The sequence below is a fragment of the Sphaerodactylus townsendi genome, linkage group LG06 (assembly GCF_021028975.2).
Source record: "Sphaerodactylus townsendi isolate TG3544 linkage group LG06, MPM_Stown_v2.3, whole genome shotgun sequence".
Taxonomy (NCBI): Eukaryota; Metazoa; Chordata; class Lepidosauria; order Squamata; family Sphaerodactylidae; genus Sphaerodactylus; species Sphaerodactylus townsendi.
In genome coordinates, this window is record NC_059430.1 from 130,567,992 (window position 1) to 130,583,403 (window position 15,412).

At 48.9% G+C, this 15,412-nt stretch overlaps 1 protein-coding gene across 1 annotated transcript in view; it reads right to left on the minus strand.

Moving 5' to 3' along the window:
- Window positions 1-2,410: 2,410 nt before the first annotated feature.
- LOC125435554 overlaps window positions 2,411-15,412 on the minus strand; it is a 24,012-nt gene continuing 11,010 nt past the window's right edge. Inside the window, exon 4 of the mRNA XM_048501748.1 lies at window positions 2,411-3,129. Within this exon, the coding sequence (XP_048357705.1) occupies window positions 2,465-3,129 (665 nt within the window). The 3' untranslated portion in view covers window positions 2,411-2,464. The remainder of the gene's footprint in view (window positions 3,130-15,412) is intronic.

Consider the following 15,412-nt stretch of genomic DNA (forward strand, 5'->3'; position numbering starts at 1 on the left):
CAAATATTTAGACAGGAGAGGATTATTCCTTGGCCAGGAGGAGGAGTCTGGGACTGGAGACACCAGGAGGAATGCACAGGGGATTAGGTAGCAGTGGAAATATTTATTCTGGTTCTTCAACCTTCAAGGGCTTCTGTTGGCTGGATTATTTGTGGGGTGGAAGAACATGAGCTGCAGGTGCTTGAATGGGGGAACAGACGAAGCCAAGAGGAATGTGGATTCCTGGTGAAGAGATAGAAAAAGTGCAGAGAAGGGCAACGAGGATGATTGAAGGATTGGAGCACCTTCCTCATGAGGAGAGGCTGCAGCGTTTGGGACTCTTTAGTTTGGAGAGGAGACGTCTGAGGGGGGATATGATTGAAGTCTATAAAATTATGCATGGGGTAGAAAATGTGGACAGAGATAAATTTTTCTCTCTTTCTCACAATACTAGAACCAGGGGGCATCCTTTGAAAATGCTGGGGGGAAGAATTAGGACTAATAAACGGAAACACTTCTTCACGCAATGTGTGATTGGTCTTTGGAATATGCTGCCACAGGAGGTGGTGATGGCCCCTAACCTGGATAGCTTTAAAAAGGGCTTGGACAGATTTATGGAGGAGAAGTCGATCTATGGCTCTCAGTCTTGATCCTCCTTGATCTCAGATTGCAAATGCCTTAGCAGACCAGGTGCTCGGGAGCAGCAGCAGCAGCAGATGGCCATTGCTTTCACATCCTGCACGTGAGCTGGTGGGCCACTGCGAGTAGCAGAGTGCTGGACTAGATGGACTCTGGTCTGATCCAGCTGGCTCGTTCTTATGTTCTTATGTTCTTACAAGGGAGTTTAGGATCAACACGCCTATAGGAATGAGAGCTCTGCCCCATCCCCCTGCTCAGGCACTTATAGACCCTCGTTGCCCCACATATTTTCAAGCTTACTTGCCTGCATGATGAGGACAAGAAAGTTTTCTTACATGGACGTTCAGGCTGGAGAAAGACAGCAGCTTTCTCAGACTGTTGAAGTGGGGTTTCAAAATGGGATTTGTTGATTGTGGGGCGCCCGTCCTGGTGTTGCCGCTGGTTAAACAGGATTGGTGGGTTGAGGGACAGTTGTGAAAACTCGTCAGAGGTGACCAGACAAACGAGGTACCTGCCTATCCATCTACCTCCTTCTGTTGACTTCCACACCATCTTCTAAGATTTCCAGGATACTCTCCATCATCGTTTCCGAAAATAATTTTTGTCCCACCATCCCTCCAAAGAGGCCCCGACAGTGCGCCCTGTTCTTGCCGCTTCCATCCTCATGACAACCCTAAAGGGTAGGCTCAGCCAAGAGAGGTGAATTACTAAAAGCTGGACTTCATGGCAGAGTTTGAATCCCGGTCTCTCCTCACCTTATACCTTGACATGTCAGCCCTCCCCCACACGGACTTCCTGCAGCAATCTTGCTGTGAGTGTCAGCTGTCGGGAAAGGCATAAAAGATGGTGTCGTGGTTCAGAGCAGGTGGATTCTAATCTGGAGAACCGGGTTTGATTCCCCACTCCTCCACCTGAGTGGCGGAGGCTTATCTGGTGAACCAGGTGTGTTTCCACACTCCCACATTCCTGCCGGGTGACCTTGGGCCAGTCCCAGTTCTTGGGAACTATCTCAGCCCCGCCTACCTCATTAGGTGCCTGTTGTGGGGAGAGGAGTCTTCTTACAGGAGAAAAAGGGGGGTATAAATCCAAACTCTTCTTCTTCATCTTTGTGTGGAGGATTCGTACATTTGGAGCGGGTGGGAAGGGAAATACAGACACCCAGAGACGTTCGATATCACCTTATCCTTTATTCTTACAGTTCCAACAATTCACAGTCACGTTTGCAAAAATCAGTTGAATTCCACGCTCTGAAAGTGAATCAGCGCCAAACACCTGGAAGAGGCCACGCCCCTGTTTCCCACCTCGATGGACCTGACAGTGCCGAGCGCCGCAGCTTCTTTGAGATGCGGGAATGGCCGCCAGTCTCCAAGAGGGCCTCGAGATCGCCCAGAACAACGAGTAGCTCTCGACCACAGAGATGGATTCCGCTGGAGAAAATGGCTGCTTTGGAGGGTAGACTCTATGACTTTGCACCCTGCTGAGGTCCTTCCCCTGGAGCAGCAGTGGCGTAGGAGGTTAAGAGCTCGTGTATCTAATCTGGAGGAACAGGGTTTGATTCCCCGCTCTGCCGCCTGAGCTGTGGAGGCTTATCTGGGGAATTCAGATTCGCCTGTGCACTCCCACACACGCCAGCCGGGTGACCTTGGGCTAGTCACAGCTTCTCGGAGCTCTCTCAGCCCCACCTACCTCACAGGGTGTTTGTTGTGAGGGGGGAAGGGCAAGGAGATTGTCAGCCCCTTTGAGTCTCCTGCAGGAGAGAAAGGGGGGATATAAACCCAAACTCTTCTTCTTCTTCTTCTTCTTCCCAATTTCTGCCCTCCCCTCCCCATGTTCTGACTCCAAATCATCAAGAATTTCCCAACCTGGGGCTGGCGGCCCAAGATGCAGGAGTGCCGGCACCTTCACCGAAGAGGCTCCTCTTGTCCCTGTGCTTTGCACAGCTTTGCAGGGGAATTGGAGGTTCCTTTTCTCCTTGGCTTCCTGTCTCCTTTCTAGGGCCCCTCTTGGGGGACTGAAGGTGGGACATCAAACAGGGCATCCCTGTGGAGGACCTGCCCGCTGGAGATACCCCAGAAGCTCTCCTTGATCTCCCACCTCTTGCAACGATGATCTGATCTGTGCCTCGAGTTTCAGAGAAGCCCGATCCTTTTGAGACGGCGGGGGAGTGTAGTTTCTCCTCCTCCTCCTCGTCTCCATTCCGCAGCAACCTGTCCCACATCAGGGAACTTTTGCCCTGGAGAATAAGAGGGAGCTCTGCTCTCAGCAGACACAGGTGCCTTGGAAAGAGAGGCCATCTTGCATTCCCACCTTGTCTGAGGCCCTCCGTGTCCGGGGCAAAGAGAGCCAGCCCAGGCGGCAGCAGACGAAGTCCCTGAGGCTGCGGAAGACGGAGTTCCGGAAGATGATGAAGAGCCACGGGTCCACGATGGGATTGAGGGCGCTGAGGCGGAAGGCGACCATGTCCTGTTTCTCTTGGCCGTCGGGGGAAATGCCACCGATGTAGGCTCTGATCTGCAGAGGAAAAGAGAAGGGGGGAAAACAGAGGGGAGGTGAAGATGTTAGCACTGAAAGTATAATCGCATTTAATCACATTTAGTCATATCTAGTGGCATTTATTACTCACTTGTACTCAATAATTATGATATGCTTATTCCTATGTTATACCAGCTGTTTTGAGTTGCTCGTTGTGGGACGGCCTTCAGCTCTCAACTTGAGCTGGATGGCGGAGAGCTAGACAACACGGATATCTACATCTTTCTGCCGATTTGGCAGACCCTGACGGCATAAGTCAGGGGTCCCCAAACTTTTTAAACAGGGGGCCAGTTCACTGTCCCTCAGACTGTTGGAGGGCCGGACTAAAAAAAACTATGAACAAATTCCTATGCACAAATGATTGTAAAATGTTTGATTTCACCTTTCAGCCTTTCTGTCATGGTCTATTTTTAGAACAGTGACCAAAGTATGTCAAGTACAGGGTGGGCTCCAAATATTGTTGGGGAGGCTGTGGAATACCTTCCCCTGTAAAAAAAAAGGCAGAACTTTCCCAATGAAGCATTCCATCTAACCCAGGATCAGGTATCTTCCTGGGTTCTTTCCTCCCTAGCAGCCAGCGATGATTAGCCAGCCTGGCTGATACCCGTGAATTGATGAAGGAACAGAAAGCCTGAGAGCAACACATGGAGTAGCCGAGAGGGAAGGGTGGAGCAGGCGTTGCCACATGTAAGGTTTCCAACTCTGGGTCAGAAAGTGCATGGAGATTTGGGGGTGCCATCATGTGGCCGTTGGGGCCAGTTCCTCCTCTCCCTCGAGCCCCCACTGCACATGAATGGAGCCATCGGTGCCATGCCTGGCGGGCCGGATAAAGGCCTTCAGGGGGCCACATTTGGCCCCCGGGCCGTAGTTTGGGGACCCCTGGCATAAGTAAAACATAGCCTAAAACAAGCCCCTAACACATAACAAAAGAAGGCCTTTAAGGGTACACCAGCCCAAAGCGTTCAGCAATTGGTCATCCTGCCTGAACCAAAAGGTCGGAGATAGAGAGATGAGTTAGAGTTGCACTTGCCTCTGTCAAGTGCATTCCTCCTAATCCAGATTCTGTGTTTTTTGCCATCCAAGTGGGTGAAAGAAAGGGACACTGAGATGGTGCCAAGAGATTAGAAGCGTCGGGAGAAAGGGTTGTTTTAATAAAGTGGAAAATTGTTTAAAGGATTTATCCTGTAATTAACCCTGAGTTTAACGAGGTAACAGGCCGAACATGTAATAAAGAAACGATCCATCTATGGGACATACCTGGCAGAGTCGCCAAAAGAAAACATCTTTATGTCAAAAGAATCATTAGCCTGACAAAATTATGTGTCTATACTGGAGGATTTTAAGTTTTGTATGTTATTCCAAGGTGTCAAGAATTCTGTGATGTATAGGAATTTAATGACTTAGCATGTGATGCTTTTCCATAAAAGGGACAATCCCCAAGCCAAAGTTGAGTCTTTCCTCCCAGGGTGCTATTGCAACCTGTTCCTCTCTAATAAACTTACTAACTTCTTGAAATCATTTTCTTTGTCTGTCTCTTTGATTCTCTAAATCTGAATTGGGTAACTTATCCTGTTCCCTCTATTCGGGGGAACAAAGAGACTTTCCCAACTCACAGCTCAGTTTCCTTGCTCACTTACGAACCTGCCCAACAGCTACGATCACCTTCTGCAGCCCTGCTTTGGGTGCGCCCACTTTCAGAGGTCCGGCGGGTGGCTGGCAACCTGGGACTGAGCCTTCTTGGTGGTGGCACCAAAATCCTGTAACTTTCTCCTTTGAAATACTCACCAGTTGCCATCTTCCACCAGCAAGCGAACACGTTTTGTCTGGGGTGTTCTCAGTGACGCCCTATGTTGTCTTTATATTTTATGTGACTTTTACCTACAGTTTTAATGTATGTTTTTACCCCTCGAGTCCCAAATGTCCAGTTCAAAGTCTAAAGCCGCCTCAAGCCCTCCGGGGGATTGGCGGGATATAAGCGCAAAAATAAAATAATTTTAAAAATTAAGTAACCCTAATAGACTCAAAATACAAATCCAATGTATTAAACTGCAACAGAAAGCATTTGCGAAAACGTTCCCAAAGATATCAACACTGGTTCATGAACAGGCTGACCAGACGTCCCGCTTTTGGCGGGACAGTCCTGCCTTCAAACAATTTGTCCCGCGTCCTGCGGGTTATTTAAATTGTCCCGATTTTTGAGAGGCTGCCGCACTGCCTTCTGGGGCACAAGGCAGTGCGGCAGCCTCCCGTGCACGCGGCCTCAGGAGCACGGCCTTGCCGTTTCCCGCCCTGTCACAGGGCCGGAAACCGCAAGCCCCAGAAGGCAGTGCACTCCTGCGGCTGTGCGTGCATGCGTGCGTGCGGCCGTTTAACCCTCGTCCCGGTTCACAAGATGGTCACCTTATTCATGAACCACTATCGCATAGCAGAGTCCTCTTCACAGTGCCTTGCAGACAGCACTACGCGGTCTTCCTAAGAGCAAGTCTGGAGCAGAATCCCTGAAAAATCCTTCTTTCCACAGCAGGAAGTTGTCCTGGAAGGACACCAGCTTGTAGTTGCCTTAGGAGCAGTTCCCCTTTTCTCCTGGCAAGACAAGGTGGAGCAGCTCTGTACTAGGCGGTTTCAGCACAATTGCTGAAGAGAGCAGCTATGGTGAGTTGATGGGATTTGGCAAGTGCCAGTCACACAATCCAGAAATGAAGGAGTTAATTGTTGCATGCTAATTAGTTAGTGAGGTCAGAAGTCAGTGACCAGGTAATTGATACCTATTGGTTGGGCGGGCCACATGCAGGTCTGCACGTAGGCTTTAGATATATCTTCTTTGCTTTGCACTCTGCACGTGTTCAGTTCACTCTACCCATAGCGTAGTAGCCATGTAATAGTCTAAGCAGCAAGCTGGCTGTTAGTGGTAAGCTAGTAAGAAAGATGTTTATTGTTGCTGCGGTTTTCCTTCCCTGTAGTAAATAAACTTTATTTCAGTAAAGCAACTGGTCTCTGCCTCATTATTGCATTAACTCTGCTAATTAAGTATTTGTCCACACGACATGAGTCCTGTTCCTTCCTCTCTCCAGTCACTGCCCCACTGAAGAAGGGTCGGTCGCTCAGCATTTTCCAGGTCCTGCAGTTCTCAGTTCTTCCGGTTAACAAATTCAGCTTCTTCTGCTCTGTCCTTTTTCAGATCCAAAGGTTGTCAAAGAAGCTTTGCCCTTCAGAGAAGGCTGCCTTCAGTGCCTCCGTCTCAACCCACTGAATTCTTGCTCTTTTAGCTAGCCCAGTCCTGCTTTAGACCACCAATACCAGGGGTCAGCAACCTTTACCACCCAAAGAGCCATTTTGACCCATTTTTCACGCCCCCAAAGATCTACCGAGCCGGAGAAGCAGCTCCACACGGAGCCGCCTCCAGTTTGGCCCCTCCGCTCACCTTTCCTGGAGAGACACGCCCATGCCACCCTCCAACTTCAGGCCACGCGGAGCCGCAGTATAAGGCTGAAAGAGCCGCATGCGGCTCTGGAGCCGTGGGTTGTAGACCCCTGACCTATATGCTTATCAGCTATCTGCTAGTCTGTTCTGGCCTAAAGTCTATCAAAACATCTGTGATCTACTGATCAGATCGAGACCTAAAACTCTACAGACTGCACATGCTTTTTTGGTTTTACTTGCACTTTGCAGGGCTGCCCCTGAGACTACTCCAGAAGCTTCAATTGGTACAGAATGCGGCTGAGCAGGTCCTCATAGGGACCCGCTGGAGAGTTTCTGATAAACTTATTCTCTCACTAGTCATGGCAGACAACATCTATCCATCCATCCATCCATCCATCCATCCATCCATCCATCCATCCATCCATCCATCCATCCATCCATCCATCCATCCATCCATCCATCCATCCATCCATCCATCATCATCATCATCATCCTCATCATCCATCCATCCATCCATCCATCCATCCATCCATCCATCCATCCATCCATCCATCCATCCATCCATCCATCCATCCATCCATCCATCCATAGATATAGATATGGGAGAGAGAGAGAGAGAGAGAGAGAGAGAGAGAGAACGTGTATAGGATGCAATACAAATCGATTTTGGGCGGGGGGACTTCACACAGGTCCCATCCCCAAAATAGGTTTGCCCCATTTTATTTCCCTCAACCTGTGTTTTCGAAAATCGCAAAACCAGCAATCCTTTGGCAAAATCCTGGGTTGGAGCTGCTCCCCTGCCTCTGTGTGATGCCCCGCGTCAGCCATTTTCCACCTGGGCCCAGCCTGTTCCCATTCCATCAGGCCCCTGGACTTCTCTGGCTCTAAGCCCAGGCCCTCGTAGAAGGCAGCACACGAGGGGGGGGGGGATTTCTTCTGGTCATCTCCTGAGTCAGGCTTGTGCAATTGTTCTGTGAGGGATGTGTGACGAAACTCCAAAGATGCTTCCTTCTCCATGAACTCAATAAGACTTCCTCATCTGTGAAGAGGGCGAGGGTCCTTGCTGCTGTAGTTCTTCGCTGAAATCGCCAGCACGTTTCCCCCACCCACCCACAGACCCCTTCCGTGCCTCCCATGAAGGGAGAACGCGAGGGTCTGCAGTCACAGAGCGCAAATGTGCATCAAAGCGTTGTGGATCGAAGTCGGCCGCCTGCTGTGCTAGTCGATCAACTGGGAATGGAGTGTGCAGCACTAGAAGCAGTGATGGAGTAACTTTTTGAGTAGTGCTTAAGAGTGCAACCCAAAACCCACTTATTTATACCAGCAAAGTGCGACAGCAACACAACCTGAATACTGAAATTTTAAGTTTAGAAAACACAGTTAGCTCTGAGGAAAGCGTGCGTTTTCGGGAGTAGAAAGCTTGAAGGTGGTGAGTCGGTGGCTTTGCTTTGAAGCAACCGTGCAGCTGCCTCATGGGTGAATCACAACCCTAGGAGGTTTTACTCAGGCTCAAGCCCCATTGCCCAGCAACAGAAACTTATTCCCAGGCCAAGGATGCCGCACTTTAGTTCTTCACATGAAAATCAGTGGGGTTTAACAGCGCTTAATAGGGTTGCCTACACAGCTTCCCCAAAACTAGGTCTCAGGTTTAATGCTAATAATCGAGCCCAGCGGCCCAGGCCAGCCTAGAAGTGGGGGGGTGGGGGACTCTGTTTGCGCGTGCCCACAGAGAGGGCTCTGAGTGCCACCTCTGGCACCCGTGCCATAGGTTCGCCACCACTGAACTAGGATCTGGGAGATCCAGGTTCGAATCCCTACTCTATCATGGATTTTTGGGGTCACATGCCCACACACTCTCTGTCTAGCCTACCTTACAGGGTTGTTGTGGGCCTAAAGCCCTAAAATAGAAGAGAGGAGAATGATGCAAGCCACTTTGGGTTTTTAGTGAGGAGAAAATAATAAAGAGAAAATAACTGGTGAGGGCAAATTTGAGCCAGTGTAATAAGTGGGTCTCCTTAAGGGGGGACACAGAGAGGGGTATCCTTCAATTTGTAGTAGTGAAGGCAGTGGCGTAGGAGGTTAAGAGCTCGTGTATCTAATCTGGAGGAACCGGGTTTGATTCCCCGCTCTGCCGCCTGAGCTGTGGAGGCTTATCTGGGGAATTCAGATTAGCCTGGGCACTCCCACACACGCCAGCTGGGTGACCTTGGGCTATGCTCCCTGCAGGAGACTCAAAGGGGCTTACAATCTCCTTGCCCTTCCCTCCTCACAACAAACACCCTGTGAGGTGGGTGGGGCTGGGAGAGCTCCGAGAAGCTGTGACTAGCCCAAGGTCACCCAGCTGGCGTGTGTGGGAGTGCCTGTGCTTGAGATTCCCAAACCTCCCACAGCTCGGCAGCAGGCTGGGGCATCAGAAGCCAGTTCCTCCAGATTAGATACACGAGCTCTTAACCTCCTACGCCACTGCTGCTCACCATGATCCTCTCTGTGGGGGCAGGGGACAGGTGGCCAAAATGTGACCACCTTTACCCCTATTCCTCCCCCCCCACTAATGTCCAGTCCACTTGCAATCTCCCTATTCCACGGGTGCCCAACTCAGGCGCTTCAGAGGTCCATAAACAACTGAAACACCAGAGTTAGACACCCCTGACCTATACAAAACATATTAAACCAGTGGTGGCGAACCTATGGCACAGGTGCCAGAGGTGGCACTCAGAGCCCTCTCTGTGGGCATGCACAGAGTGCCCCCCCCCCACTTCTAGGCTGGCCTGGGCCGCTGGGCTCGATTATTAGCATTAAATCTATGACCTAGTTTTGAGGAAGCAGTGTAGGTAACCCTATTAAGTGCTGTTAAACCCCACTGATTTTCATGGGAGGAACTAAAGCGCGATCCTTTACCTGGGAGTAAGCTTGGTTGCTGGCAATGGGGCTTGCTTCTGAGTAAACCCTCCCAGGGTCATGATTCACCTGTTGGAAGAGTTGCACGGTTGCTTCAAAGCAAAGCTACTGACTACCACCAAGCTTACTCAGGAGTAATTAACGCCAACTGTTTTTTCTAAACTGAAACCTCAGGTTAAATTGCCGTGTCGGCACTTGGCGATAAATAAGTGGGTTTTGGGTTGCAGTTTGGGCACTCGGTCTGGAAAAGGTTCGCCACCACTGTACTAAACTGAATCCAAACCCCAAAGAGGCCTGACACCTTGGATGCTTGCCAACAAGAACTTTCCCTGAGTGCGGCGGCCGTACCAGAAACCATCCCTCCGCGGATTTCCTACTCGAAGGCTAATCCGATTGCACGGAAATTAGCGGCAACATCATTAGTTCCTGGCACGAATTTGAAGCCGAGGGCCCCGGCCACTGACAAACAGATCTTGGCATTACAGCGGAGAGGAGAAACTGATCTGGGGGGCGGGACGTGAGAGACGCAGATTCATTCAATTACACGGTTGGGTTGTTTGGTTGTCCAAGGAGAAACTCTGGCCTCTGTCAAGGGGGAGGGAAACGATGAACAAGCGAGTCCAGATCCGCGATTGGGGTTCGGGGTTTTTCTTCCTCTTCTCTCTCTTTGGCCCTTTCCCCACTTACCTTAAGCCCTGCTCTACTCTCCTCAAGTAGCGTGGGGTCCAGCTGCACTCCCCACTTCAGGGGCGGTGAGAACGCAGCCGCCCCGACGCTGCCTCTCTCGCAGCTACCTCAAGCAGCATCCTGAATTCCTGGCGCGCCAGAGCGCGGAGTCCGATGAGGAGGCTTGGGAGCCGCACGCGCCAGGAATTGCGCGCGCTGGGAATTGAGCGCAGCAACCCTCCGACAAGGGTAAGTGGGGAAAGGGACTTTGCCATCCACACTGGTAATGTCAACCACCTCTTTACAACTAGGATGTCAGGAAAGGGTGGTTTTCAAATTCAAGCTTTCAGGAAGTTGATTTTAAATAGGGGGATCAGGACCAAAGACCAGCGGCAGAGCATCTGTTGGCGTGCAGAAAATCCCCGTCTCAGTCCCGGCATCTTCGAAGGATCAGGTAGGTCAGTGATGGAAACAGACCTCCTGGAGGGTTGCTGTTGGTCAGAGGCAGACTTGCTAGCTTCGGGTTGGTGAATTCCTGAAGATCTGGAGTGAGGGAACTTAGGTGGGATCTTGCGGTACCCATAAGGTCAAGGAGTGTTATTACGCTCTGGCGCTTCAGAATGTTAAGTGGACTACAATTCCCATCGGCTTCCTGCTGGCTTGGCCAATAGTGAATTGTAATCGCGTTTACATCTGAAGGCCTGAAATACCATGCCAGCAGGGGCGGATGGGAATTGTGGCCCATATGAATATCTGAAGCTTTCAGGTACTTTATACCAGCGGGGGGGGCTGATGGGAATTATGTATGAACATCTGAAGCACCAATTACCATGCCAGCAGGGGCTGATGGGGTAGCGGCCGCGGGAACATCTGAAGCACCAATTGCCATGCCAGCAGGGGCTGATGGGAATTGTGGCCCATGAACATCTGAAGCACCAATTGCCATGCCAGCAGGGGCTGATGGGAATTGTGGCCCATGAACATCTGAAGCACCAATTGCCATGCCAGCAGGGGCTGATGGGAATTGTAGTCCATGAACATCTGAAGCACCGGAGTTGGACACCCCTGGCACAGGTGGATTCTGCACAGGTCAAATTTTGGGGGGGGGGGGGACTCCACACAGGTTCCGTTCCCAAAACGAGTTTGGCCCATTTTATTCCCTCCGACCTGGGATTTCTGAATACTGCTAAACCAGCTATCCTTTTGCACAGTCCTGGGTCGGAGGTGCTCCCGTGCGAACACAACGGGCAGGAGGCACGTCATTTCCCTCCCTTCCACCTGTTTGCTTTAAGTTCTGCCCGACCCACTGTCAGGAAGAATCCTGCCATTCTGTGCAGCTCAGCACGTTGTGGACAGATTCTCTGAGCACCCAACAGCGTACAAAGCCCCCCAGGTACGTTTTCTCCCCACAGGAGCAAGTGTGACCGACACACAGCAACATGCTCATTATCACCTGGCCACTGTGTATCAGAAAGAAGGGTCTCATCCGGCTGGCTTCTGGCCAATGTGTTGCAGGGTACAAAGCTAATCTAGATCCACCGGATCGGCCTCCGTGAAAAGCTCAGTGGCAGAGCGGGGAATCAAACCCAATTCTCCAGATTAGAGTGCACCTGCTCTTAACCACTACACCACGCTGAAGGGAGGCCCCTTTTTCTATTTCTCTTTCCACGTAGGTGCAGCTGATCAGATTGTGGGACAATTGGCATGGCGCCTGTGCAGCTACGCTTGTGTTGCAGGAAATAAACAAAAGACAAACATCTCCACGCAAAGGCGTGAAAGCAGCCCGGACTGTTTCCATGGGTTCCAATTACTGCCTGAATGGGTGGTGGGCACATATGCTAATGTGAAAAAGGGAAATGGGTTCCTTTATAACGACTGCAACCTGTTGGACATATGCAGTGTGGAATCCACCATAGTGTCCATGCTCCAAAGCTGGTGTTTTCTCCAGGACAACGGATCCCTGCCGTCTGGAGACCAGTGGTCATTTCAGGAGATCTCCTAGCCCAACCTGGAAGTTGGTAGTCAAAGGAGACAACTGTGCATCACAGACCCGTGTTTGGACTCAGCAGAGCCCATCTTCATGGAGCAGCAGTGGCATAGGAGGTTAAGAGCTGGTGTATCTAATCTGGAGGAACAGGGTTTGATTCCCAGCTCTGCCGCCTGAGCTGTGGAGGCTTCTCTGGGGAATTCAGATTAGCCTGTGCACTCCCACACACGCCAGCTGGGTGACCTTGGGCTAGTCACAGCTTCTCAGAGCTCTCTCAGCCCTATCCACCTCACAGGGTGTTTGTTGTGAGGGGGGAAGGGCAAGGAGATTGTCAGCCCCTTTGAGTCTCCTACAGGAGAGAAAGGGGGATATAAATCCAAACTCTTCTCTTCTTCTCTTCTTCATGCGTTCAAATGCTTCATTTGTATTTTAATCTCGCATTTGTGTTTTATCATTTGTATTTTAATCTTCATTTGTATTTTAATCTTGTATTTTAACCGGCCAGAACATACGCTTTATTTTTGTTGCTAATTTGTTACCAAATGGAAGGACAAGGACAGAGACATATCACCGTCTACACTACGGGTTTCAGCCAGTTTCAAACATGCCGGGATTCCCAATCCAGAAATTATGGCGACGATAAATAACTTTGTGAAGAAGCAAAAAAATAATTCTTTTTGCCTCCACAACATCTTAGTTCAAAAGCTTCTTTGGAAGAAAGCCCTGAAAGGAAACGAATTTCAAACCAGATCAGATTGATTCTGTAGATTGTGTACTGTTCATGAGGGAATCATACCTTCAGATGGGAAGCAAACAGATTTGGGCCCAATCCTATGTTTAATCAGCCAGCTAATTAAAAAAGAAAAGGTTGATCATCTGTCTTTTAACATTTGATGCTTTTGTGGGACTACCAAGAGAGGGGGCTTACTCAAAAGTGTACCTTTCTCTGAAAGGGATGGAACCTTTTGGGCAAGTGTTCTGTTCTTGGGATCAGAAAAAGCATATAGGATTGGAAGGGAGGGGTTAGGTACCACCTGCATGTTTTGAACAGGTATCTTTACAACCCTGTGTTATTTGCATTTGGGGGGGGGGGGGAAAGCTGAGGTTTGCTGTAATCCAAATTCTCTCTACCAGATGTCAGATTCCATGTGGTTCATTTTATTTATTTCATTAATTATTTATTTCATTTATTTTATTTGCTGCCCTTCCCCTTATTGACGCCTGTGCCAAGCAAATCAGATTTCTATAGATGAAAGTCTCAGAAGAAGTCTAGGGGAAGAAGAAGAAGAAGAAGAAGAAGAAGAAGAAGAAGAAGAAGAAGAAGAAGAAGAAGAAGAAGAAGAAGAAGAAGGAGAAGAGGAGGAGGAGGAGGAGGAGGAGGAGTTTGGATTTATATCCCCCTTTTCTCTTCTATAGGAGACTCAAAGGGGTTTACAATCTCCTTGCCCTTCCCCCCTCACAACAAACACCCTGTGAGGTAGGTAAAACAGGAGGCTTGGGAGGGGCTGCAAAGGAAAAACTAACAAGACTTAGGGTCATTTAGAAAAACTGGCGTGTGTGGCAGTGCATCTTCAGGGTGCCTGAATTCCCCAGAGAAGCCTCCACAACTCAAGCGGCAGAGCAGAGAATCAAAGATAATTTGGGCTTTTAGATAATTCCTGAAAGCTGTGAGACAAAAACTGAAACTTGATTTGATTTTAAAACTATTTAAACTATTACTTGCTATAGTATGATTAAGCAACGCTAGGAACTTGGATGATTTTAGCATTTATCTTATCTCAGTAAAAGATAGAAGTTTCTACACGCTGTTTGTCTGGTTCACTTCTTAATAGTCCAAAGAACAGAACTCAACTCCTTACTATTTTGTATTATCAGAATTAAAGGTTGTTAATCCCCTACAGATAAATCCTGGCAAACTCTGCTGCTGCATCATTTTGCACAGGGAAAGTCTGTAAAAGTCTTTCGTACAGATTTTCTAACTGGGTGCAGGAGAGACTCTCTTGTTAAAACCCCCTGTGAACGTTTCAGCATTCTGTCTATACAGCAGCCCCCATGATAGTTTGAACGGAAGCCACACCAACTAACTAGTTGGTATAAAACTGATATGTGTTTATAGGGTAAGCCTTTCAGAATTAGGAAGCTCTTCCCAACCTTTAACCTCAAATTACCTTGCTGAAGGTTCAACGTATGCCGTGTCGCCCTGCCCTGCGTGCTGTTCCCTCTCTTTTGGACATCCTTTTAAATATTTGCAAATAGGGATTACCCACCGTTGTCTGTTTTTCTTTAGGTGAATCATTCCCAGCTGTCTTCATCCAGAAAACTATGCCTGCATCCTTTCCAATATATCAACATTGCGTTGAACATCTGCCACCTGGTTAAAGGTATCTTAGCTAGTCACTAGTGTATATTTGTCGATCAGTAAAATAGTGGGCCAGTTAATTGACCCGTTGATTGATTAAATATGTATCACTGAATAGTACTACTGTTTATACATCACAGTAGGAGCCATCTTGAGAAGAGGCATTCCTGCCTGCCTATGTGAAAGAAGAAGAATGCTTCTCCTCAGATGGTAGTGACCCACATTACAACAGGAGTCATCTTGGAAGAGGCATCCCGTGTTGTGTAGGAGAGAAGGAAAGAAGCAGCCACAACCAGTGGAGGGATCCAAACATTTTAGTAACAGGTTCCCATGGTGGTGGGTTTCAAACAGTGGCATAGCGCAAATGAGGCTGGGCGGGGCACCACGGGGGCGTGGCCAGGCATTCTGAAGGCCCGAGGGCATTAATAGGCTTTCTCTGTTACTGTAAAAAACTCTTACTGTAGATAAAAAAGTTCCTAATTTCCAGCTGGTATCTTTCTGTCCATAATTTAAACTCATTATAGCAAGTCCTATCGTCTACTACCAACAGAAATAACTACTTCTCTTCTAATTGACTGCCTGTCAAATAAGCAATACTTTCCGATACTTAATCTTGTTTCTAGAAATCAAAAGAAGGATACTCTTTCTTAAAACAGGAACTTTACCATATTACTAAAACATGTTTTTAAAACAAATTTAACAGGGAGAATAGTTGATCCCGTTTCCTACCTTAAGCCTAACCAGCCCACATAGGAAATGGCAGGACTTCTTTGGGACCCAATGGGATTTCTAACGGAAAAGCGGACCCAATTAAATAACCCCCTCTTGGCACACACAAATAATTATTAACCCACTCACCAAAGGAACTGGTGGGGAACCTGCTGGATACCACCTCTAGTCCCTAATACAGGTTCTGAAGTATTTTAAGGCAC